This window comes from Triplophysa dalaica, chromosome 2 (assembly GCF_015846415.1).
Source record: "Triplophysa dalaica isolate WHDGS20190420 chromosome 2, ASM1584641v1, whole genome shotgun sequence".
Classification (NCBI taxonomy): Eukaryota; Metazoa; Chordata; class Actinopteri; order Cypriniformes; family Nemacheilidae; genus Triplophysa; species Triplophysa dalaica.
The window spans coordinates 22756708-22781246 of NC_079543.1; the positions used below are offsets into that span (position 1 = coordinate 22756708).

At 36.7% G+C, this 24539-nt stretch overlaps 4 protein-coding genes across 6 annotated transcripts; 1 reads left to right on the forward strand and 3 right to left on the reverse strand.

The window, feature by feature from the left end:
* Window positions 1-3377: 3377 nt before the first annotated feature.
* Window positions 3378-9374, reverse strand: slc34a2a (solute carrier family 34 member 2a). The gene is made up of 13 exons (XM_056771045.1): window positions 9274-9374; window positions 8369-8432; window positions 8176-8277; window positions 7848-7976; window positions 7604-7747; window positions 6436-6547; window positions 6160-6355; window positions 5871-5966; window positions 5687-5774; window positions 5109-5276; window positions 4441-4557; window positions 4070-4194; window positions 3378-3986 (listed from the first exon to the last, which is right to left on the reverse strand). The coding sequence occupies exons 2-13, from the start codon at window positions 8427-8429 to the stop codon at window positions 3432-3434; spliced, it is 1893 nt and encodes a 630-aa protein (XP_056627023.1). The 5' UTR covers window positions 8430-8432; window positions 9274-9374; the 3' UTR covers window positions 3378-3431.
* A 1342-nt stretch (window positions 9375-10716) lies between these two features.
* LOC130413917 (OCIA domain-containing protein 1) lies at window positions 10717-12603 on the forward strand. Its single transcript, XM_056739463.1, has 5 exons — window positions 10717-10805; window positions 11141-11270; window positions 11352-11467; window positions 11610-11759; window positions 12478-12603. The coding sequence occupies exons 2-5, from the start codon at window positions 11182-11184 to the stop codon at window positions 12513-12515; spliced, it is 393 nt and encodes a 130-aa protein (XP_056595441.1). The 5' UTR covers window positions 10717-10805; window positions 11141-11181; the 3' UTR covers window positions 12516-12603.
* Window positions 12604-13087: 484 nt separating this feature from the next.
* Window positions 13088-16547, reverse strand: chic2 (cysteine-rich hydrophobic domain 2). The gene is made up of 6 exons (XM_056739452.1): window positions 16255-16547; window positions 15600-15654; window positions 15150-15305; window positions 14586-14642; window positions 14303-14362; window positions 13088-14067 (listed from the first exon to the last, which is right to left on the reverse strand). Exons 1-6 carry the CDS (start codon window positions 16380-16382, stop codon window positions 14017-14019), a joined length of 507 nt encoding a protein of 168 aa, XP_056595430.1. The 5' UTR covers window positions 16383-16547; the 3' UTR covers window positions 13088-14016.
* A 542-nt stretch (window positions 16548-17089) lies between these two features.
* fip1l1b (FIP1 like 1b (S. cerevisiae)) lies at window positions 17090-23903 on the reverse strand. 3 transcript variants are annotated; one of them, XM_056737556.1, is made up of 17 exons: window positions 23663-23903; window positions 23118-23175; window positions 22704-22818; window positions 22276-22382; window positions 22130-22188; window positions 21201-21308; window positions 20997-21127; window positions 20731-20846; window positions 20426-20479; window positions 19758-19857; window positions 19493-19646; window positions 19324-19350; window positions 19193-19247; window positions 18856-18914; window positions 18568-18748; window positions 17628-17771; window positions 17090-17409 (listed from the first exon to the last, which is right to left on the reverse strand). In XM_056737556.1, exons 1-17 carry the CDS (start codon window positions 23739-23741, stop codon window positions 17268-17270), a joined length of 1689 nt encoding a protein of 562 aa, XP_056593534.1. In that variant the 5' UTR covers window positions 23742-23903; the 3' UTR covers window positions 17090-17267. The 3 variants fall into 3 exon arrangements, with proteins under 3 accessions (XP_056593534.1, XP_056593532.1, XP_056593531.1); XM_056737554.1 differs by having other exon boundaries at window positions 18856-18911; window positions 21201-21311; XM_056737553.1 differs by having other exon boundaries at window positions 21201-21311.
* Between the last annotated feature and the right edge of the window lie 636 nt (window positions 23904-24539).

Consider the following 24539-nt stretch of genomic DNA (forward strand, 5'->3'; position numbering starts at 1 on the left):
TATTATATAAACGTGATTTAGAGCAATTAATTTTCACATGGTAGGATTACGTCTGGTGTGCCTTTGTGTCTTTGTTGGGATCAAACCGACTCAATGTATCGGTAGGCAGTTTGCTAGCCTGGTAGGCAGTTTGAAGTGGATTTAATCGAGTTTTTTTGAGGTTATTGCAAAAGACTGCTCTGGGTCTGTTTCAGAAATCAATCAATCCACAGCAGTTGATGTTACATGCACTATAGATTCCACCATTGTACAACACCAGTTAAATTATTCAGAGAAAATGTAATGCTTTGTCAGTGTTACTTATTAGCTTACTAACTTGCAAAGCATTAATAAAGCTGATGATCACATTTATCAAAACTGTTAACTGATATCAACATGTGCATGTGTTATCACAGTGGATATTAAACCCTAATTAACATTCAATACCTTCGAAATAAGTACACGTATCTCAAATCCTTGTAATAACATTTATGTATCATTACTAAATCATGTTCAGTACATGAAGAAGCAAACCACATTCTGCTAAGGTCAGATGTGATATCATCAATCTGTCTATTATCTGACCTGTATGTTTGATCATTATTTAAAGCACAAGAGATGAGAGGAGTAAAACAAAAGATTCATAGATTGGAAAGATTTAGTTCATAGATCATAGTTATTTTAATATTTAAAGAAAGTTGTTCAAACCTGATAAGATTACATTATAAGTCATAGGTAAGCTAATGCAGAGATAAGAATGTACTGATCTCCTCAATGTTCTAGGAGAACTATCTGCCCTTAAACCTTTGATCCTTACAGTAAAATGTCATACAGTTCTTTAAGTACATATTGTGAAGTGCTCACCTTATTGTTTTTGGTGCGGTTTGAGTTTAAGGAATAAAATGGTAGTTATTGTAAGCTTTAAATTTTTTTGGTAATTTGTTGTTTTACCTAAGCAAGCGATTTTGGTTTTTTCCTATTCAAGTAGAAAAGAGTTGGTTTTGAGTGAATGAAAGCTACCAAGAGATGTTGCAAATATGGCTGCCAAATAACTTTGCTGGTACTGGCCACCTGATGCAGCTTTTTCCTCTATATTGAACTGAGAAAATTCTCTTTAAAAGAATTCCTTGTCTCAGCACATTGAAACAAACAACATATTATAACAAATGTATATAAAAAGCTTTTTATGAAAAGTTGAATACAAAATTGTGATGTACAATGTACAAACATTATCACTGTTTATTTAAACATGTATTGAGGATACATAGTTTAATATTACTATTTATATGAACAATTATTAAAATAAACCTGAGATTAATGCTGCCTTAACATGCTCATGCTACCTCTGGTGACAGTTTATGTCATGTACCTTTCAACTGTACATCCTACTGTATAGTTTTACTAGTCAGCTTGCTAACTATATTCTGCAATAGTGGTGAAATACATGCTATTTTCACCGCGTACAAAACATACAGTATGCTTCAAATGGTTGTTCATATGTACATATGTACTAATTTAACAACAAGACAATGCAATGCGGCTGTTGCGGAAAAACTATTAAATATTTCTGTCAAAAGCAGAAATCGTTCTCCCGTCCACCCTGTTGATGATACGTGACATCATATGGCGTTTATGTGCAATTTTTAACTCATATGTCGATAATTCCGAGAGCATGTGAAGGCGCCATAAGACACCTGAAATTGTTGCACAACAATCAATTTAAAAGAGATGAGTCACTGACAAGAAGTTAAAACTCGACTCATTTAATCTTTAGTGATTTTTTATTATTGATTAAAGCACATAATGACACTGCATGGTTCTTAAATTACATTGTCAACTCTATATATTTCTCTGATAATGCAGTTTCAAAACACTGTAGGATAACCTATAGCACCATAAAGATATGCTCATCAGAGTAAACTCGCCCCCTCACCTAATTATTTCTGATAATTCTTAATCTCTTTTCTATTCATTTCAGTTATCATCAATTCATCCATCGTCCTGCAGGAGCAAAAGACACATCTGAAAAACGGGGTGGTTCAAACTGGTTGAAACAGGTTGGAGCAAAACGTGGGTTTATGGTATAAAATCTATCCACTCCTCATAAGATTTCTGAGACATAATTTCTCTGTTTGATAGCATGGAAGAACAGAGAAGATACGACAGATATGACCATAGGCTAAGAAGAATTATTAACCCTGATAGAGGAAGAAATATAGCTTTGGGATTGAACCTGGGGTTGAGAGTGACATTTCTGGCTGAGCTAAAGAACAGATAACCCAAAAATTTACCCAAGGTTGTGGGTTCAATCCAGGGGAACACACACTGATAAAAAAGACATGTAGAGACTAAATGCATTGTAAGTCGCTTTGGAGAAAAACGTCTGCCAAATGCATAAATGTAATGTAAATGTAAAAAAGTCTAACCAAACCGCACCAGAACCTATTCACTTTACCAACCCATGCCACTTTAACCAGTTCGGTTACCAACCTTCTTCAAAATATCACATATTTACGAAACGCGATCTGTAGGGCAGCTTGTCTGTTCATGGCTCTGTAGAAAAACATGGCGAATTCCATGTAAGGGGAGCAGCGGTGTATGTAGATGGAAATAGCACATTCGATTCATTCGTTTGCTAATAATGGAGGCTGGTTTGATGTGTTTTGGTATTATTTTGGGTGCTGGGTGACATCCACTATATATATGTTTTTATTAGTCATGGAAACTATATGTAATGCGTAATGTTTGAGACCCGTCTCAAATGCTGACAGGTACAGTCATGGATCATTAAACGCAATACAAGTATATGCTATACAAACTATACGCAAAAATTTCCCATCACATCCGAGAAATAAGTCAGTAAATTTGAGTAAAATCATGCCGTGCGATTGTAAACAACACCACATCATCACACCTTTAAATTAAATATTGATAGAAGATTAAATAGCCATAGAGTTATATAATGTTTTATTTAGGTAACAACAGATTCATTAAGCCCCATGGTTCAAATAAAGTTTTGTATAAAATAAAGCAATGAGCCCCTAGAAGCAGTGGGTTACCAAGGTATTTTATAACGGCTTAGAACTTGGCTCAGCCAATCAGAATCAAGGACCAGAACTGACCATTTTATAAATACAGATTTTATTATTATAGACAGTTCCTTGTATTTCCAAAATGTTTCATTGTGTAACATACGATTGTGTATTTAGCAAAACCATTTACAATTTGCTGTACAAATATTGTTATATAAAACTCTTATCAATACACACACACACACACACACACAAATATGTCTTCAAAATAAATGGCGAACTTAAACTATTTTTCTTTTCCACCAATAATCTGTTTACATGAAGTATAAACATTCAAAACCAGTTTGAATTGGATATGTTGCACACATGTTTGAGTAATCAAAGTATAATAAATTAATAATACATAAACGTGCAATGTGTCTATAAAGAGGTTCGCTTGAGGATTTCAGGGGTGTCCAATGTTTTCTTCTCCTCTTTGATCTCCACAGGGATTGTTGGATTGTCATTCATCTCTAGTCCGTTCTCCTTATTTTCTGGTTTTCCAGTCTCCTCATCTCCCGTCATAGAATTACAGCACTTACAACAACAACAGCAGCGATTGGCAAAAACAATGACAACTCTATCCCAGGGTTCCAGAGAGTGAGCCCACAGAGGGAGAAAGTCCCAAGATCGGAGACAGGAAGGAAGCCACTGTGGTTTGTGCTTTTGTAGAATATTTACAATGATAGCGAATAGCAGAACAACCACGATGGGGACAATCACCCCCACTAGGACCTGCCAACCAGCCATCGAGAGGCCGAAGACCAGAAGAGGGATGGCGAAGAAGCAGAGGACGATATAGCAGATAGCAAACCATCTGTACTGGGCCGTTACATTACCGAGAGCCTTCGCCATACGAATAGGGAGACGTGTAAAGGGGATCGGGTACCACAGCAAGATCCCAGAGAGGTTGAAGAAGAGATGAACCAGGGCTATCTAATGATGAAAGAAGGTACACTGTGACATCATCGACTGGGTGTGCGAGTTTGTTTTTGTGCAAATTATTCCATCATGTTTACCTGTAATGAATTTCCCAGCGTTTCTCCTGGACTGGCCATGGCTGCAAGTATTGCTGTTGTGGTCGTGCCAATATTGGCTCCCAGGGACAGAGGATATACCCTTTCGATGCTTATGACACCAATACCTGAAAAAACAAAAAGAACACAGCCATAGTATTACATGTCGGTTGTTTAAGCATTTATTAGATAGAAGATATAAGCACAATTGTAAAATAGTAAAACACACCCAATCCTCACCCTGAAGATAGGACAATTGCTTACCAATCAATGTTTAACAAGATAAGTAAAGTTTTAGTAATATTCCTCAAATTTACGGATCCTGTTTCCCTAACTTGTAAATGAATCATACAAAGGGAATATGTTGTACAGACCTACAAGAGGAGTTATAGCGGAGGTGAAGACAGAGCTGCTCTGCACAATGAATGTCATTCCAGCTCCAACTATGATCGCAATGTATCCAGTCAACCAGGCAAACGGGAATGGAAAATCTGTCAGTTACAAAGTTTAAAATGTTAAACTCATATCAAAAACAATTTATTCATCGGTCATTCAAATCTGTATGACTTTCTTCTGCAGAACACAAAAGAAGATATTTTGAAGAAGGTTGGTGACCAAACAACACTGCCCCCCATGGACTTCCATTGTATGGCCACAAAACCACTGAGACATTTCTTTAAATATCTTCTTTTTTGTTCAATAGAAAAAGAGGCATACAGGTTTGGAGTGACCTTAGGGAACGAACGAAATAAATACAATTTTGGGTAAACTATCTCTTTAAAAGTAATGACATGTCCTTAAATATGTATAGGGATAGTTCACCCCAACATGAAAACAGGGTATTCATTTCTTTGGTTGGTTGAACACAGAGAAAAATATTTTCATCCAAATATCTTTCTCTGTGTTCATCAGAACAAAGAAATGTATACGGATTTGGAACAACTTGAAGGTGAGTAAATGATGACAGTTTTTTTGGGGGATGAACTATCCCTTTAACATAATAATATGTTCTTTGGTTAACAGTTAGCTTTGGGATGCTGACCAGTGTTGATTATCTTCTTGATGACTACAGCCACCTGGCCCTTGAGCATTGAGTTCAGCAGCTTCACGATCAAAATGAGGCAAGTGCACAGTACCAGCAAAGAGCCGAACAGTAAAATCAGACCCACTGACATGTCAGACAAGGTTGTGTTTACGAAGATGTGATGACCTGGATAGAGGGAGAGGAACATTCTTAAAACCATTTTAACGAAACAGTACAAGTTCTGTATCCAAATGGAATATAAAACATTTACTGCATCACTGCTTTTTATATGGTTGATTGCAAGGGGACCTGCGGTGTATGTAGAAAGTAATAGCTCATTCTAAGTTAATAAAAACATAACGCTTCATTGTGTGAGCTCTTTAAACACCCCTGAAGGCATAGCTACAGTATGTATATTATATTGCATTTCTCAAAAATGACAGAGGACCTTTAATAGTTAAAAACGACTTAATGTTTGATGATCAATAGACTGAAGAACATAAATCTATACTTGAGCTGCGTGAACAGTAGGCAACTCAAACCATTTCATAAGTACTGTTATTTTAATGGTTTTTAAAAAATCATCAGAAACTCACATTTTTGGATGTTAATAATGTCTGTAACATTCTTCAGTTCCCAACAAGACCCCTGAGTGCAGTTTACTACTGTCACATTCTGCAGAGTCTAGAAAAAATCAAATGTCAGAAGAACACGTGAGTTTGGCACTAGAATTATCCATAAATACTTTCCTCTTGGTCTTTATCTAATCTAAATAATTACCGTGTTTTGGAAGGTCTTGCACCACATCTTGATAAGAGATTTGTTTTTTGCTTCAGGATCTCCGGTAGCAATGCCGCTTATTACACTCTTATCCAGCTACAGAAAAAATTACAATTAAAACAAAAAAATAACATCAAATTATTCCTTTATTTCGGCTTGTTATCTTTTACAAATCTTGAGATTATTAACCTATTTGTGAACAGCAACCCTTATAGCTTCATACTGAACAAAGGGGCATTATAAGTGCATGTGTGCTATCTACTCGCTTCCTGTTTTTATTATAACACACCTCTATGATAGAGAGGGTAAGAGGGTCGGTAATGACGTTCAGGAGGTCAGGTGCATTTTCTCCACTTTGAATGTTGAATGACGTTACAATGAGGTCCGTGAGCTTCACCAGGTAACCTGTGGCAACTTCAAGTGGCAACAGCACCAGGACAGAAAGCCAGTTGAAGAAATCGTGCACAGTGGCACCTGCAAATGCCCTGGATAGATAAAAGCCAATATGTTATATTCTCTTTATATTCATTTATGCATTCAAACACAGGCCTTTTCTCATCCTCACCTTCGGAACTTTGACCTGTCGCCAACTTGTGTCAGGGCAACTAGGGTATTTGTGACTGATGTACCAATGTTGGTCCCCATGATCACAGGAACAGCGGTTGAGACTTTAAGCACTGTTGAAGAGTCATTTATTAATAGTGACCTGACTTTGTGATTCTATAGAAGAAGTGACCCATGATCACTTAAATTATATTTAAAAAAAGTTCAATTATTAATTAAAATAAATTATATCATGGCACAGTTGTCATTAGAAAAATGAAATAATGTGATACATCACAACAAATATTCAACATAAGAATTGGCTGTACAAGTAATAAGTAATTTAAATTATATTATACACTCAAAAGTTATTATATTAACGATTATAATTGCCATGACTTACCTGTTTCAGGGACATAAATGAAATTAATTTATTGAGAATAACAGTAATCTTTAAAAAGCACATTATTGTTATTATTATAATAAAGAAAATACTAATAATGATGGGGATGATGATAATATAATATAAGAATTAAATTATTGTTATTATTATTTTTATTATAAATACAAAATTATCATAATTGATTACACTAAATCTACAATATTGTATACATATAATTTAATACAATTATAATTAAATTATAATTGAATTACACTAAATATAATAAAAACAAAAAATACAAAATTATCATAATTGATTACAGTAAATACACAATATTACAATACATATAATTTAATACAATTAGAATTAATATATTTAAAATGTAATTAAATTATATTAAATGTAAATAAATCGTACAATCTAAAATAGATGGTGCTAAATTGCACTAAAATGGTTCAGAAGGGAACCGCTTTTAGTGCTATATAGCAACATATCTTGGTTCTTCGGAAGTTCTTTGGGGTGACCGAGGTGCTATATAGCACCGCTTCCATATAAAGAACCTGTTAAGCTGTTTTGTGGTTCTTCAGCGGTTCTATATAGAACCTCAGTCATCCCAAAGAACCGCTCAAGAACCAATGCGGCACCAAAATATGGTTCTATATTACACTAAAAGTGGTTCCCCTATGATTATGGGGGACATGTATAGTGTTATGATAAATATAATTAAAATTGTCCTTTTGATATTTTAAACAAATTGATGCCTTTATACATCGCAGAAATCACTGCCATCCTTATCACTCATACTCACATCCAGAGGAGACCATGCTGACCACAATTGATGAAGAGGTACTAGAGCTCTGGACCAGGAGAGTTACCAGCATCCCAATCACCAGACCTGCCAAAGGATTTGATAGCACAACATTGTCCTGGAAGATGTCCCCTGCTGCTTTACCTGATGAAACACGGGACATTGTTATATCAATGAATGTAAATAAAGTTACAATTTGATTCCAACATTTGTTGGTGTGTTACAGACGGGCCTTTTAAGGTACCTCCAACAAGCTGAAAGCCCGAGCTGAGGAGGTCCAGTGAGCAAACAAACATGTACAGCAAACCCACCAGACAGATCAGCTTTCCTGCTGTGATTAGAACCCTGAGGATCTTCCCTTTAGTGTCCAGATCTTAGTGAAGTACAGAAAAAGAAAGTTTAATACTTATTTATTCTTATGACATTATTTAACATTGGGGTAATGGCAAGGTCATGGGGTTCAAATCAATATACAAACTGATAGCCTATGTTGAATTCCCAGTTAGTTGCTCTAAATAAAAGTGTTTAATAATTGAATAAATAAAACAGTACAAAGCACATATACAGCTTACCTGACCATTTAACCCCCATGTCCTGCAATTCAGGCAGATCCCAGTCATTGTCCTCAACGAGAGGTGCCGTGGAGAGGGCAGGAGCCATGGCAGCAGACTTACCTGGAATTGAGAAGAGATGGTGACGTACATTTCAGTTTTTCAATTACAAACAGACTCCTATTTTTTCACTGTAAATGGTCACTGTACATACCATCAGGTACTTCTGTTGGCATCTCTTCACAACTTGTGTCCATCTTGGAGTGAGGTGCCATTGTCTGTGATACACCACATGCATTCAGTGTCAACGTTTACCGATGTTTTCTCAGATTTACGGAAGGAGTAGTTTGATATTTCCCGAGACATTATTTCGATACTGTACGAACATATTAATCTATTTTACTGCTGTACCATTTATATAAAGTAAAGGGTGTAGCCTAAATAAAGGGTGGTTTAATTAGAAATACCTAAAATTGTTCAATGGTTCAATTTAAAATGGTTGCCATAAAATTTTAAGTTAATTCAACTTTTTTTACAGTGAATATGATTGTTCTGAAAACAGTGAGAAGGTTTTATTTGAACATACTATTCTTAGAAAATTGTTCCAGTTCTAACCCATGTATTCAATAATTGAGAAAAAACTAAACTCCCATTCAGTTTTAATACTCTTTAAGTTGATTTTATGCATTATAAACTAAATACTTACAATAAGTTACAAATATTCCTTTTTACGGAATCAAAAGATTTCCATTATTATTAAGTTATTTATAATACAATCATGCAAGAAATGTTCCTAAGTTAATGGACAGGACAAATAAAAGCTTCCTCAATTGATCAAACTCACATGGTTTTTTATTGATTTCTGTATTGTACCACATACAGTAATTTCCCACCAGTTTTTTCCACTAACACCAGCCAGATTATTAACAACTTCAATCTCATCCTTATTTTACACAACCTTTTAACATTTAGAAGCATTGCAAATAGCTTTAAACACGTCTTTAAATTAATTCCAAATTATATTGGCACATCTCATATTATAAATTCTCAAAAAATGGCCATTCCTTGATAAAATTACATTTAGGCAGATGTTACAACAAGGACAAAGATAACACTCACCTGATGTGTAGTTGGGTTGTCCGTGTTGAGTTTTCAAAGGCCGCTTTCTCCTTCAGGACCTAGGAGTCAAGTACTTGCTCTCTAAGTGGTGCGCATTTGCCACAATATTTCCTTTTTAAATGTATTCTTATGAGTGGCTGGTCAACACAAGCTCTACATGTGCTCTGTTAGTGGCATTTATAGCCACCAGAAGATCAGTGAGGATTCCCCTGTCCAAGGTTTACCACCACAGTGATAACGCGCTGGGAGGGGAAGCGTGCACAGTGCCATGATTCACCGCATGTCTGCTGTGTGTCTGTATGTCTGGTTTACAATGCTTGTGATATAAAAATCTGCAAGAAGCAATGTGCAACATAACCTCTGTAATGTAATGACATGTTTGTGTCTATGCTCACGGTGGCACATTAGATTCAGTTGGCGTTAAATTTGCCATGTCAATTATTTATTTGTATCCTATGTGTAAGGTCATGAACTAGCATGTGTATGCATGGACCTTGTTAGCTCTACAGTGTGGGGACAAATCAAACCCTGTAGACTGAATCTAGGGCACTGATCGATGGACATTCTTGCCATCACGACATCAGCAGACTCTAATCGGTTTCAAAACTAATCGGGTCATTATTATGAGTCATGTGGAAAATGATGTACTGTCTCTATAAAGACATCAATTAATAAATCATAAACAGTATATTATGATGCATTATAAATCAAGCTAATCTTGAACAAGTTAAGGGGAGATTGTGATGTTGTAAATGTTCAACTGTAGTGCTCTCTGCTGGATTGAAAGCACTAGTCGAGGGTTTGCTCCAGGAAAGCACTTAGTCGAGGTATTATTTTGCCCAGACACCAACTTAAAAAATCTCAAGAGTTCTTTCTGTAACTTAATAGCAGAACGTCATATTAAATGAGAAGAGTTAAATTCCTTTAATGAAAGTTCTATCAATTTCATGGGGAAGAGCAATATCTTGGTTTTCTACCGTCACAATAAAACAAATTACGTCCCACCAACAAATAAACCTTGTATTAACTGCAAAATCGTGAGCTCAAAACCCCCCAAAACTATTTAAAACCCATCTCTTCTGTGAATACTTGACAGAAATATGAGAAAAAAATACTAACACTCTCTCTTTCTCTCAAAGGGGATTGGTTTTGTTGAAACTAGTAACTTTGTATTAGTACCTATTGTATTATTGCTCCTTCCTGACATATTGCTCCCTGAACTCTCTGTTAGTCGCTTTGGGTCTGCTAAATGACTGAATGTAAAATAACTTTTCCCAGGTTGCTCTAGCTACTGCTACAATACAATTTATATTGCAAGCTACACAATCTATAGTTTATTTAGGATCACTTTACTTAAGGCGCTTGCTCGTTTTAAACCGCAAGGTGGCAGCAAATCAAAACCTTTTCTACACTAAAACCATCGAGGAAGAAGAGATTTGACATTTGTGCAAGCGTGTGTCAGAGCTGCTGTGAAGAGACATCGGATGCGCAATGTCCCAACAGTCTGAGACAGGTTTCACGAATCCTGGAAGGTCAGGACAAAAAGTCTTGGTGTGTAACATAAAAACTTAATTAACTTTTAAATAATTTTACCAGCTTTGTAGACATCTTTAATGCTGAATACTGTCATCCGATTAGCGGCATGCATGTTAGAAATGTCCACATTTACATATTTTTCTGTAGACATGTAGGATGACATAATCATGTTATATAATTTATAATGCTTTGGAGGACCATAAAATCTATCTGTCTTGGTCTGTCTGCCTGCTTCTCTCTTTTTACATCACAGTACTATGGTACCACTACAGGTAAGGGTGTATATATATATATATGTGTGTGTGTGTGTGTGTGTGTGTGTGTGTGTTAGTTGCTGGTGTTTGTGGTTACCTCGGAGGAAAGATTTCATATATGAAGATTTGTAGTGAGAAGTTCAAGAGGTTGGAGAATTCTCCACTGGGAGAGGCACTAAGACAGAGAGAGCAGCATCGTCTGCCAATGTAAACACAGCACACACAGACGCAAACATACACAACTAACACACAAATAAATAAGTCTAAAACATTGTACTTTTCTCTCAGGTTTCCTCGCGAGCAGCCTCAGTTAAGTGATCCAGACAAAACTCAGTCATTCTCCTATGAGAAAGATGTCACTTACAGCGACTCCATGACCTCAGCATATGACCCCCAACTCTCTGGTAACTATGCAGCTTCATCTGTTTGCATAGTTTGCCACAATACCTGTGGTGTCGATACAGACTAATAAAGTGGGGACATTTATACATTTTGCACACATATTCACTGACTATAAATATTAAAAACCACCCCTAAATCCAACAGAGCCGTCGCACGTTGAGGAGGATGTACAAAAGAAAGCCATTCTGTACGAAGATCTACGGACTCGCAACAGAGATAACTATGATATCACAGTGACTCAGAAAGTAGGTGTACCGCTAAAGCATCCAGCAGACATCAAACCGGCCAAACAAGGTAAATGAGCTGTTCCACCACAGTACTGACGGCTGTAATTCTCAGTAGTTACAGGACAAACAAGTTTGCTTAATACATTTATGTAAATAATATGTCAGTTAGCCCCTTTTTGTACCATAGTGGGCGATTTATGGGTGTGTTTTGCAGGAAATAATATCAGAAAGCACCATTACATTGTCATTCAATTATCTAGCATATTTAATATTAGGCCTGTCAAATGATAAATCGCATCCAGAATAAGTTTGCGTACACATGTCTGTGTACTTAGCATATTTAGTTTGTATTATAGACACATACACGCATATGTTTAAGGAAAATATAAAATATTAAAAGGAATGAATGTTTATTCATAAAAGTTTGTGTTTACATAATCTGTCTGTGTTATGTTGTATTATAAACACATACACAAATATATTTAAAATAGAATATTACAAATGAATGTTTTTTTTGCAATTTTAATGATTGGTAAATATAAATCTACATATTTCATAAATATATGTGTATGCTATTGTGTTTATAAATACAAATGAATATACACAGCACATACATATACTATGTAAACCTTTATTCTAGATGCAATTACTTACAATTAATTGTTTGATGTAAATGTAAATGATTTGGTTGTTGCCAGCAATAAATGCAAGGAACTTACTCTACATATAATAGAAATTTTACAGAGGTAAATCCTTCATTAATCTCCGTTTTTATCTGTAAACAGGAAAGAAGAATATATATGGAGACACGTGGGAGGAGTGAGAGTCGATCTAGATTCACTAGCTGCTATTTAAAAATGTTCTATGCTGTAGTTAACAAAGATATTTAAAAATAAAGATGTAAGTGTAAAGTGTGCGTATGTTGCGATGCTTGTGCCTTTACATGACATAAATATGCAGTTGCTAAGGTGTTTGAAATCATTATTATATCATTATAAAATATATCTCTACATTATATATGAAAGGAATTAAAATTAAAATCAAGTTGGGCATATTTTATTTCTGTACACACATTGTACATAAATACACAGAAATAATATTTGAAAAATAAAGACGATGTCCCTGGGATTTAAGGTGACATCAGACAAGAGAGGGCATTGTACTTTCAGTAATATCAGTACTCACTCACACACACACACACACACGTAATAGTATTTAGGTTTTGAAGGACCAAAATTCTTGAGTAATGTGACCCGAATGCCTTATAAACCTACATTTGTATACATTTACACAAATATAGTTCACTTGGAGAAAAGGCCTGCATAGGCAGCAAAGACTTGTGAGGTCTGTTTTAACAAACATTTAAACCTGACTCTGAAACAAAGCTCAACGATGTTAAATCGAAACCATTTATTTATGATCCATTTTGCATTAACCAAGCTCCAACCTAAGTGGGTTTAACAAATTATGCTGGAGAAGTGATTTTTGTGTGACTGTCAATAATAACTGAAAATATAATGCATATTTTAATATTTTCAATCTGATCACACTAACAAATTGCTTGATTTGTCTATCAAGAGAGAATACGAAGATATTTCTTGTAGCCAGACAAAAACAATCACCCATACACACAAATCGAGACAAACATTTGCTGTTTATCTTTTTAAACAGAGCAAGTAAACATAGCTAAAAATATTTAAAAAAAAAAAAGAGAACAGCAAAAACAAATGTATTCTGTGCTGCGTCACTACCCCATAGGTGCACCTGGAGCCCATCAGGCCCTTGACTTTAACTAGACCCAAAAAAGTCTGTAAGAGTCTAGTCGGTGCGTGGCACAGTCAGTATTTGATTGTCTTTTTTTAAGGTTGATAATATGTGAAAGGTAGACATAAAGAACTAAGTATTGTGCGGGGACCGTTTCTATAATTTGTTCCTCATGGATCACCCTGGTCCATTCCACAGTGATTCAGGTGGTAGTCAGCAACAGGAATCCAATTGTGTGTAGATTGTGTGTGATGTGTCAAAAGGTGAGTAGACGTTTCAGTTTAGAGCTTTGGATGTTTTATCGCGGCCTCCTTGTAGACTCTGTGTAACGTGACAGAAAATATCCCTCTGCGCATAACCAGAACGGCACAGACGTTGCGCCCCAGCCTGTGCGTGTGTGGGTTGTAAACAGTGCTTTTCTCTGTGAGGAGTGCGGTAAGTGGCGCTCGTATTTGAACCGAGTCTGTGTGGAGGGAAAGGGAATGAGGCAACCATGACAGTACCGGAGAAAGGCACCTCGGGAAGACTGCGCAGGAGGCTTAAGTTCAGTTCTGCCACTGCTAATCCGGCCTGAAGATGGGAATCTTGGGTAGAAACTCTATTAGAATGACCTGTACAGTGAAGAGAAAAGTGAGAGGTAAAAACTGCAAAAATGTTTCTTAATAAATTAACGAGTCATCATTGATAAGTAATATTTAATCTGTTTTAATTTATCAATGTAGATTTATACAAAGCATGTACCAATATATTCAAGTCATACAACTTACGAGTGTTTACATCCCATAGAAATAAAAAGCTACTTGAAAACCTTGCACTGTGTGACTTAGGGTGTGTGTTTATGCTTACATATTCCATCATGTTGTTGGTATCACACTTCCGTTTGCTGAGTCTCCAATGCAAAGACAGCTAAATGAAAATTAAAAAAACTAATGAATTTAGCACCAGACGTATAGAAGTGTTAGCAGCAAAAGCATAAAAAACTTCACATGGCCCAAACTTAACTTCTGATAGAATATTATTTCAAAAAATATAGAATACATATAATAGAATATTAATTCAAAATAAAAGGTTATTTTATAACCAAACACAGACCAGAAGACAAATAGATTTCAATCTTACGTATACATACCTTGTGATACAATCTGCTGTTTTCCCAATCCAATAACTTCTCTAAGGATCTTCGTGTCTACAGATTAAAAGACAATATTTGACGTGTCACAAAATTCAATACTAGACGGTTTGTTATTGTCTGATGTGTGGTGTTCTCTTGTTTGTGGACAAAATAGGAATATATTTAGGGTTCGACGGAAGATAAGCTCAGTCGAAAAACGAACAAACCGAGTTTAAGGGAATGGGCTGAGATGGTTGAACGCATGTATTTTTGTTAAAAACACTTTTACAATACAAACAAATGTGTTATTTGAGTTTTAAATCCTCTCTGAATAGTAGGTGGGACTATTTTTCTAGGTGGACGTTCGTCCGATGTGCTTTGTGGCTGTACTTTCAGGACCGTGTGTTTTTCAGAACAACCATACACTTCCATAATGTACATATTATCTTTGTGAGCATAAAAACTGAGGAAATACTGAACATTTCTATTACTATGGTATGTTTGTAACTAACAGGATACCACAAACGGTATCAATGGAGCTTAGCTGACACATTCTTAATTTAAGAGTGACACTGAACTCACCCTTTTGCTAAGACAGATGACCGGCCACAGACTAAAGCCCAGAGTACAGCAACAGCATAGACAGCCACACAACAGCCAGCGCACATTCACAGGAAGAGCTTTCCTCAGACAGCTGTTCACGCGGTTTATGCTGGCTTTGAATTCCTCTGGTGCAACCTAGAAATACACAGATGTGATAGGTATTAGTTATGTTGTGAAACTGAAACAATAAAGGATACAAAGCCTCTGACATTTCTGCTTCAATTTGAATGTACAACAGGTAATAAAATATATTCGCTGCTGATACACACAAATACATATTTCAGAGTCATATCTACTTTTGTGATAATTTGTTATTTTTATTATATTAATCAGGGAATCATCTGATGGGTGCCATCTTAAATCTATTACCTTCATAATACCATGTTTTTATTTTACAGAAGAGAGAAAACGAATACAAATGAAACTCACCTTTCCTGTAAGAGCTGAGGGAATATCGGACTCAAATTTATTGCTCAGTCCAAACCTGTTGAAAGAGAAACTTTAATTTGAGTTTTTAATATTTTAATTAGGTTTTTCATATTACATCTTATTTGTAAATACTATATTCACATAAACCCAAAATGAACATTACTTTTTATTAAATACTGTAAATTACAGTATATGTTAACTTTTTTTGTTTATTCATACAATTTTCTCAGAACCTAGTAAACGTGCTGCCAAGATTGAATAATTAGTTCAGATTTTTTCATATAAAGCTCAAAATGCTGGCTAGGAAAGTATGTTTTGGGATCATGCTTATACTGTGAAGTTAGTACTAAGGCAACTTACTACTCTAATAAGCACGTTTTGGCCTATTGATCACTATTTGTATTACAATAAAAATACCATGTGATATTACAATAAGTGAGACAATGGAAAATTTGTGGTTACTATGGTTTAACTACAAATACCGTAGTTTACCATACCATGCTTACTAAAGTAAAACCATGGTTAGCTTTCGAAATGGTAAAGCTGCTGTTCTGACGATACCGATCACCGGCTTCAGTACGTCTCGTGTTACTCAAGAGTGAAAATGTTGATTGATAATCTATATACGACTACGTCCAGAGCTGCGGCGTCTTACACAGTGACGTGTCCGGATCCGCGAACGACCACCGGGTCCGGAGCGTACTTGAGCAGCTGCTCCTCCGCGGCCCTGTCCTCGTCTTCCTCTTCCTCCTCCTCGTATATCTCATCAAAGTCCTCCATCATCGCCTCCAGCCTCGGCCTCTATGCTTCCCGAGAGAAGCGCCGAGAAAAAACGCGTTTCACGCACGTTACGCAAATATTAGCGATAACGTGTATCGTACGGCCTCGCTGAGAAACGATCATTGAGACGGTACAGAAATCCGGAGCAAAACAACAACATCCGCCCTAAATCTCGTGCCCTGTTGAGTATCGCGAGACTATGTAGGTCGCGTCGTCGAGCGACTGCCTTTAAGATTTCTCAAGCATGCACGAGATCGTGAATAAGTTTATAGTTCAGCTGTCATAACGCCTTTAAAGTGTTTAAACGTTATTTTTTTTCGCTTTTTTGCCAAACGTTATTGTATAATAGTTTATACGCATTATTTATTATTACAATTAAAAGTATGCAGTTTTAAATAAAGCGCTACCATGTTTTTAAACAGTAATATCTATCCCCAGTAAGGGACACAATGGATTAGATGGTCATTGTGTCTTATTTTAACTTTTGGTCAATTTGAATATGTAGTATCAAGTGATAACTATATTTTACCTAAAGTTGCTGTGGCTGACACATTATTCACTTTTTATCTCCCCATAATTTACCCACCTCTTATTGTACTGCTATGGTGTTGAAATTACAGTAAATACAAACCCCATTCTATAACTTTAACACCAAACAAATGCTGGAGTTTTTTGTATTAAACATGAAAAATGTACAACAGACACAAACATTACCAAAATGCTCTTTTTTAATCCAACAAATCAACATCTACATGGTACAACTGGACTGGAAAACAACAGAACATGAACATTAAGTAACAAAAGGAAGGTCAACTGGATTATAGTTTCATTTAGCATGATTTGGTTGACAAGAGCTCTGATGAAAAGGAGAGAGAGCAGAGAGGAAAGTTACTCCATGGTCTCCTGGTTCTCCTGATCACCAGGACGTTCCTCGCTGGGCTCCTTGCCCTCCTTGCTCCTCTTGGACTTCTTGTGCTTGTGGCGCCGGTGACTGTCGCCTTCTTCACTGTCATGTCTTCTCCTGCTACTGCTGTGAGGACAAGAAAAAAAAAGAGTTCAGGATGATATACATATATTTTTAAACAAACCTAGGCTGTTTCACACATTTTACTTCTGCGGACTCTTTTTTTATTTCACCTTTCATACCAACAGCTACAGGTTTATAATTTACACATTGCCTGCTGTTGCAGCACTAAAACAGGCCATTATCCTGAATGCATCATGTGACTGTGAGGGACCAAACAATACCTCCGTGACGACTTGTGTCTACCCTCTTCTTTCTCTCTGTGTCGTCTCTCCCTATGACGCTCTTCCTTTTCACGGCTCGATCGCTCCCGATGCCTCTCGTACCCTCTGTCCCCGTATTCACGGTAACGATACCGCTCTTCATCACTGCAAAAGACCAAGTTGATTGAATACGGATTTACAGAAATATTATTTAAATCATATTTATTATTATATATGCATGCATGCAGACAGATAGATAGATAGATACTGTGTGCACTTAGTATATGTATTATTAATGATGCTGCTGGGCTTTAAATCTCTCTACTTAAAAAGTAGGACATAAATAGAACTGAAGAACTAGGTCACGAAGATCTAAACTTTCAGAGGTTTAAAAAACTCGCAGCCCACTTTACATCTGGAATAGACTGGTTCACCAAAAAACAGACCTTAAAGCGATTGTTAACCCAAACAATAATTCTGTCATCATTTACTAATAATTTTGTCATTTTAAAATGTGTAAGACTTTCTTTCTACCGCAGAACACAAAAGAGGATATTTTGAGAATTTTGGTAACCAAAATCTGTCGGTACCAATTGACTTGCATTGGTTTTGCGACCATACAAGAGAAGTCAAAGGGTATCTGCGGTTTTTAGGTACCAACGTTCTTTAAATATCTTCGTTTGTGTTCTGCAGAAGAAAATCAGTCAATCATTTCATCGTTTGAAATGACAATGACCTTTTTTTGGGAGGCTGAACCATCCCTTAAATGCAAGTTGTCATATGGGACACCCACAATGGTTCCTTAAAAATGTTTGGTTATTTGATAATATTTTGTGATGATTATTCTATCTTAAATTACAATAACAACATTTAGATTATGTTACAATTACATTTGGCAATCTACAACGAAAAGCTGTCATGGTCCTGATGGTAATAATGGTGATAAAACACTGTACGTCACCTGTTATAAGCCACAGAGGAGGGACTATGTTCTCTGTCGTGGACTCGTTCCCTCGGTCTCTCCCGCTCCCGTTCTTTCTCCCTCTCTTTGTCTCGTCTAGGGTAGTAGTCCCACGGCTTTGAGTTGTCCATCATACCAGGCCAGGGGTTAACAGCTCCTTGCATTGGTGGCGGGAACCCACCTGAAAAAAATTCCAATGTGCATTTTCTCAGTTTAACTCCACAAAAATTATTCAATCATTTTTAATCAGGTTGACAAGTATTCTGGGGGGTTAGGTTCCATATTTACCTGTAGGAAATGGGAAGTGAGGGACAGGACGTCCGTCATATCCTCCTGGATGTCCACTGCTAAATACAATGCAGCCATTTGTAAAGTGTTGATTATATATATGCAATACATATAAATAGTTTTTAGTTTTTTTGGGGGGGGCATCTAGTGTGTCATAAATCATTACTTGTGACACACTAGATGCCTTACAAAAATCTAAAAACTATTCTATGTTTTAACTATTTAAAACTAAAACTATTTAAATTTTTTGCTTTAGGCCAATACAGCTTTGCAAACATTTTCTTGTTTGTAACAGCACATCTGCATGCTGACAGTAATACAAGATGTGAATACTTACTTGTCCAAAGTAGGAATAAGTGATGGTGGGGGTCCACCTGTGGGAGGGGGGAAATCTAGAGAAAAAACAAACAAAGTTTCAACAGAGATATCACAACCAAGATAAAATACAATAAAAAGAGGAAAACCTACTGGGTGGAGGAACTGTGATTGGCATCCCTGTGAAAGAGGACGAGATGTTAATATTTCTAAAACAGTATCAAAGAACTGTAGTTAAGTGACTGAAATAAGTTTCTAATCTGCGTAATAATTTGTAGTATACAATATAAATAAAACAAATTTGAGTTATTGTCAGACTCACGTGGAGGCGGGATTAGAGGCGGAGCCTGACTAACAGGAGGAGGGAGGAATGGAGGTGGTGGCATGTTGGGGGGGGGATGCCCAGGGGGAAAGAAAGGAGGAGGCATCTTAACCACTGTGGGTTCTGCCTCTGTGGTCGTGTGGTCAGAGATCACCTAAAAAATATAAAAAGTAAATTTACAGGTTCCTGAGCCCAAAAAACTATGCATGCATTCAAATTTTACAGTGCGTATATTGAGGACACTGAGAGTGGATGTAATGCTCACCTGGATGTTATTACCCTCCAGATTGTGGCGACGTCGTCCTTCCACTCTGCTAATGGTTGCAGTCTGTCCACCGATCACATCTATGGTCCCGCTCGGCTTCCTGCAACGCATGCATACATACACAAAAAGCAAACGAAATCTGAGCGAATGTGCATTTTAGTGTATTTTGTGCCTTGCAGATCCAGACATACATCTGAGTAGAGCTGTGCGGTAATAAAAACATAAACTGGTAGAGATTTAGCTATAAGCAAAACATAATTAAATGTAAATAGATTTTTACAAATTTAAAAGCTTATCGTATCACATTACTGTATAAGTTACTGCATTTAAATGTTTTCTTGCATGTGCTCTATAAAAAATATTTAATTCATACGATACATTCATATTCAAATCATTTTGTTGGTACCCCCCACCTCTATCCCAAATAATTATGCATAACTTGGATAACACCCCCACATAAAAAAATACACTAATGACTATACAAAACGGTGCAGTTTTCTGAGTCCGTTGTGATATCAGCTGATTTTCATCTTGGCTTTGTACATTATAAAATTTCCAACTTAAAAAAATTGTATTCATCAATAAAATAAAAATAAAACAAAAAGAATGAAAACCTTGATTTTTAAAGTCATGTGAGACAAACAATGTCCAGATACACTCCCACTTACGAATAATAGGACATTTCTTGAGGAGCAGGCCCCGCCCAATGTGGAGGGGATATCCTATGAGGGGAGAAAGCAAATAATTGTTACTAACCCCCTATCCCACATGACAGATGCGGGACAAACAATGCACATGAATTTCCAAACATGAAGACTGGAGTGTGTGTATAAACCCACAGCATATTAATATATGTATTTTTATACACAAGATATTTTAAAAGTCTGAGGCTCAATGGGTTCTTGGTTCATATTAATGACCACCTGTTGCATTTTTTTGCCATAAACAATGTGTTAATGGTGAAGATAGTTACCTGGATTGATTGAGTCCTGTTTTATACATTGTGGACGGAGAGCAGAAGTCGGTTTTAGACGTATGAGCCTGTATTGTGATCTCTTTCTCAGTGTTACCTGTGCGACCCTGCTGAACCTGAAACAAAGGAAGAACTTTCATATATTTGGCCATCGCTTTGGTCCAAATCACCTCATGGTGAATTCAAACTGAAAAGCTGCCTATACTGTGGGACTTGAACCCACAACCCTGGCATTGGCATCCTAAGTAAGAGCTGATGGTGCTTACTGAGATCTTGCTGGTAGTGGACCCCATGCTGGGAACGTCGAGGCCCATCCGTAATCTCTTCTGCTTTTCACAGTACGCTTTCCATGTTTCCTCATTAAAACCGTAGTTAAAATAGTCAGACAAGTCCGCACCTGAAAACACACTTTCGCACTTAACACCAAAAGGAAAACATGCAGATGACAGATACTAAAGGTTAATACACACCTGGTTTTCTCCATGGTTTCTCCTCAAAGGACTCCATGTCCACTTCCTGGACTGGAACTCCATTGATGCTGCCCGGAGCATCAAGGTCGACACCTTTCACCTTACTACCTACTGGATACATACAAAATTATCTCAGTAGATGTAATGCGTTGTGCATTAAAGGATTGACTGATTTCTCAATCTAAGTCTTTAAAGTGATGATTGAACGTCGTTTCATCCATTCTGACTTCTTTGCAATGTTAAACATGCTGGCTTCTAATGCTTAACAAGGTCAACTTGTCAAAAAACGAGCTGGACGGATTAAGTAGTATTTCTGTGATCGATACACAAAGGTTCGTATAGGTTTCGTAAAGCTTTTTTGGAACATGAAAAACCGTTACCTAACAACTTTTCTTTGTTCCTTATTGGGCAATTCTCCCAGAAAAGCACACCCACGACAAGGTGAAAGAAATAGCCTTCCTCACACGTCAAATGACGAGCGATAGGAAGACCCACTTCCCATCAAGATAGGCTGCGCTCCATCATGATTGGCTGGGCTGTGGGCCTGCAGCTGCATCTTATTACTCTTGCGATAGTGAGAGAAGTTGAGGGGTGTCTTTTCACAGCACTTCAAGAATGGATGTTTTATAAACTATAGATATAACGCTGGATTTGCAGATCGTTTGAAACTGATAGATGGAGTGATACCAGCGCTAAACATGCCGGACATTAACCACACGCAGTAAGTGAAACTAAGTCATATGTTCTGTTGGAAATCGGCGCATACGTGCATAAATGTATACAACACAAACTTATAATGACTCAATGCGATGATGTATTGTGTGCTCGTGATATAGTTCCTCACCCCACTCTAAGAAACTCAAAATTAATATGAGATTGGCAGAAACTGCCCGTTCAACCAGACATTTAATAGATTCGGATTCACTTACCTGCTCCATATGCTCTGCCAGCTGTTTTTATATTCAGATTCACTGGAGCTGCATATGCCCTACACAATAAACAGCATAAAAACACAATCTATACAGTCCAGTTTTCAGTCGTAAAAATTCTTGTTAAAATATTCTGCCACACTTACGTGTACTGTGGCGCTCCGGTTTTGATATCTCCGATTGTGACGCGTACATCATCATCATCGTCATCGCTGTCACTATCACTGTCTTCGTCATCTCCAGGTGTTTCCTCCTGAGGTAAATACAAACCTTTTAATTCCTACAATTTTAAGCATTATTACCATTTTCCCAATCCACATGTGTATATTTCTAACACATACAGACGCTAAAGTACAAAAATTAGTATTCGATTAAGTAGTGTCAGCCTACAGGCAACCAAACTGGAAAAGAGAAATATACATACATGTAAAAAAGTAATATTGTATTACATATATAAATACAGATATAGCCCCAATAACTAATATTTAAAATAAGACTTAATATTTATAACATTTCTTTCATTATAAAAGAATAATACACACTTCTCATTAAAAAACAGAATAGAGCTGCTTACAGGGGTCTGGCTGGTTTCCTGACTGTCCACTCCATTTCCAGTGGTGGTCGGGGTGGTGACGCTGTTGGCGGGGACCTCCTCGCTGTCAGAAGGAGCAGAGGCGGCTCCACCACCACTGCGCAAATGGCACAACGACACATGGATGGATCAGCACAACAATGAAAACAAAAACCAATGCAGAGCAAACCTACATAAACATCCTTAATAGTTAGATAAGTTTGACCGGAAATGTTTTTTATTTTTCATTCTATGATTAATCACTTTATTGTTTTCCACATTTGGATAATAACATTGGATAAATCCCTAATATAAATGCCTTTATGTATATAAAACACTTCATGGCATGTTCATTAAATCAAAACACATACACAAACGGCCAATTAATGCTCATCTGCAAAAGAAGTAATCTCTCACCTAATGGCCGCTGTAAGTTTGGCCTCCTCTTCTTCAGTTTCTTTGCTTTCACCTTCATCTGTAAAAAATTAAAAACGGATGTATATTGAACATATTAAATAGACTCAACCTCTCCAGTGTTTGTAAATAGAAAAACTTCACCATAACCTCAAAGTAATCATCTAATAGAAATATAGATTCTATTTCAACCCCCCCAAAGAGAGAAATGTTTGCTTTATGAAATGGGATCTCAAATGAATAGTACTTAAAAAGAATTTGTAATTATCACTTAACGTTGTTTTTATAAGAAAAATACTATTCCATTCACTAATACAAATATTAAACTTTACTTTAGGTAAAGGGACATTACGGATAACTTACGTTTATTAAACGTGTAAGTTAGAGTACGTGTAAGTTAGTGGTGTAACAATAAACTAGACTAGATACCAGTAAGTTACACTCCTAAGGCCCTTACTGCACCTGCACAATGAATTACTCATCTATCCCATTCATAACATAATAACTACACCTCTGAATGACATGCAGAAGTTCTGGCGCTCACTTACCCCCGTAAAGCCATTCCTCCTCCTCGTCCCCTGCATTCGCATCAGTGGTGGCTGTTGTATCCGTCTCCTCAGCAGACATCTTCTCCTCTGGGCTCTAAAGTACGCTCCAGAACCCCAGACACTGTTACGATAAAACTCACCGGGCGCACGAATATTTCAGTGGGAAACACAAAAATGCACCCACGAACGTAGAAATTAATTTACAGGGAGCTCTCCACACTTCCTACAGCTTCTCACAGACCCGGGGATATCAGTTCCGGTTCAAATGTGTACAAATTAAGAGTCTCAAAAGCGCCGCTTTAAAAACTTCGGGCGAGATATGATAATATTTAAGTATTAAAATGAATCAATGAATTAATTGATGAACGAATGATGATTATTCATGAGATTCGTGAGTTAATATACATCAAAATAATAACAATTGTTTAAACTGCCCAGGTCGGGCTAAAGTTGCCCTTATGAAGAAAAGGATAGTGTGATTTATTATATATAACATAGTTATTCCAAAATGTGAAAAATATGTGTCGAAATAAAAATGAGCATGTGTGTTCTTACATTTTTTTACTTTCCACTGTAAGTGTAACTGCTGTATGAAGGTGAGAATAATATGGGCCAAACGGGACACCAGCCACTAGATGTCTCTTAGCACTTCATATTTACTCACGTATAACCTGATTAAGGTTCCTTAACACATACAAATTTAAACTGATGATTTACTATAATAGGACATTAAGAATTTAATTGATTATGAAGATGTTGTCTTTAATGTCTTTAGGTTAGTGACCGTTTAGTGTTTATTAAAGTAAAGTGTTTAACACACTACAAGTAGATTATGAAAAAATGTTAACACACACACACGCACGCACGCACGCACGCA

Coding starts and splice junctions, on each gene's coding strand:
- slc34a2a (XM_056771045.1), bottom strand. CDS start 8,429: ATGGCACCTCACTCCAAGATGGACACAAGTTGTGAAGAGATGCCAACA. Junction 7,977..8,175: donor CATGGGGGTTAAATGGTCAG/GTAAGCTGTATA, acceptor TACTTCACTAAG/ATCTGGACACTAAAGGGAAG. Junction 4,558..5,108: donor CAAGAAGATAATCAACACTG/GTCAGCATCCCA, acceptor TGTAACTGACAG/ATTTTCCATTCCCGTTTGCC.
- LOC130413917 (XM_056739463.1), top strand. CDS start 11,182: ATGAAGATTTGTAGTGAGAAGTTCAAGAGGTTGGAGAATTCTCCACTG. Junction 11,468..11,609: donor ATATGACCCCCAACTCTCTG/GTAACTATGCAG, acceptor TAAATCCAACAG/AGCCGTCGCACGTTGAGGAG. Junction 11,760..12,477: donor CATCAAACCGGCCAAACAAG/GTAAATGAGCTG, acceptor ATCTGTAAACAG/GAAAGAAGAATATATATGGA.
- chic2 (XM_056739452.1), bottom strand. CDS start 16,382: ATGATGGAGGACTTTGATGAGATATACGAGGAGGAGGAAGAGGAAGAC. Junction 15,306..15,599: donor CCTCAGCTCTTACAGGAAAG/GTGAGTTTCATT, acceptor GTGTATTTCTAG/GTTGCACCAGAGGAATTCAA. Junction 14,643..15,149: donor TCATCTGTCTTAGCAAAAGG/GTGAGTTCAGTG, acceptor TTTAATCTGTAG/ACACGAAGATCCTTAGAGAA.
- fip1l1b (XM_056737553.1), bottom strand. CDS start 23,741: ATGTCTGCTGAGGAGACGGATACAACAGCCACCACTGATGCGAATGCA. Junction 22,189..22,275: donor ACCGGAGCGCCACAGTACAC/GTAAGTGTGGCA, acceptor TTTATTGTGTAG/GGCATATGCAGCTCCAGTGA. Junction 21,128..21,200: donor GAAACCATGGAGAAAACCAG/GTGTGTATTAAC, acceptor GTGTGTTTTCAG/GTGCGGACTTGTCTGACTAT.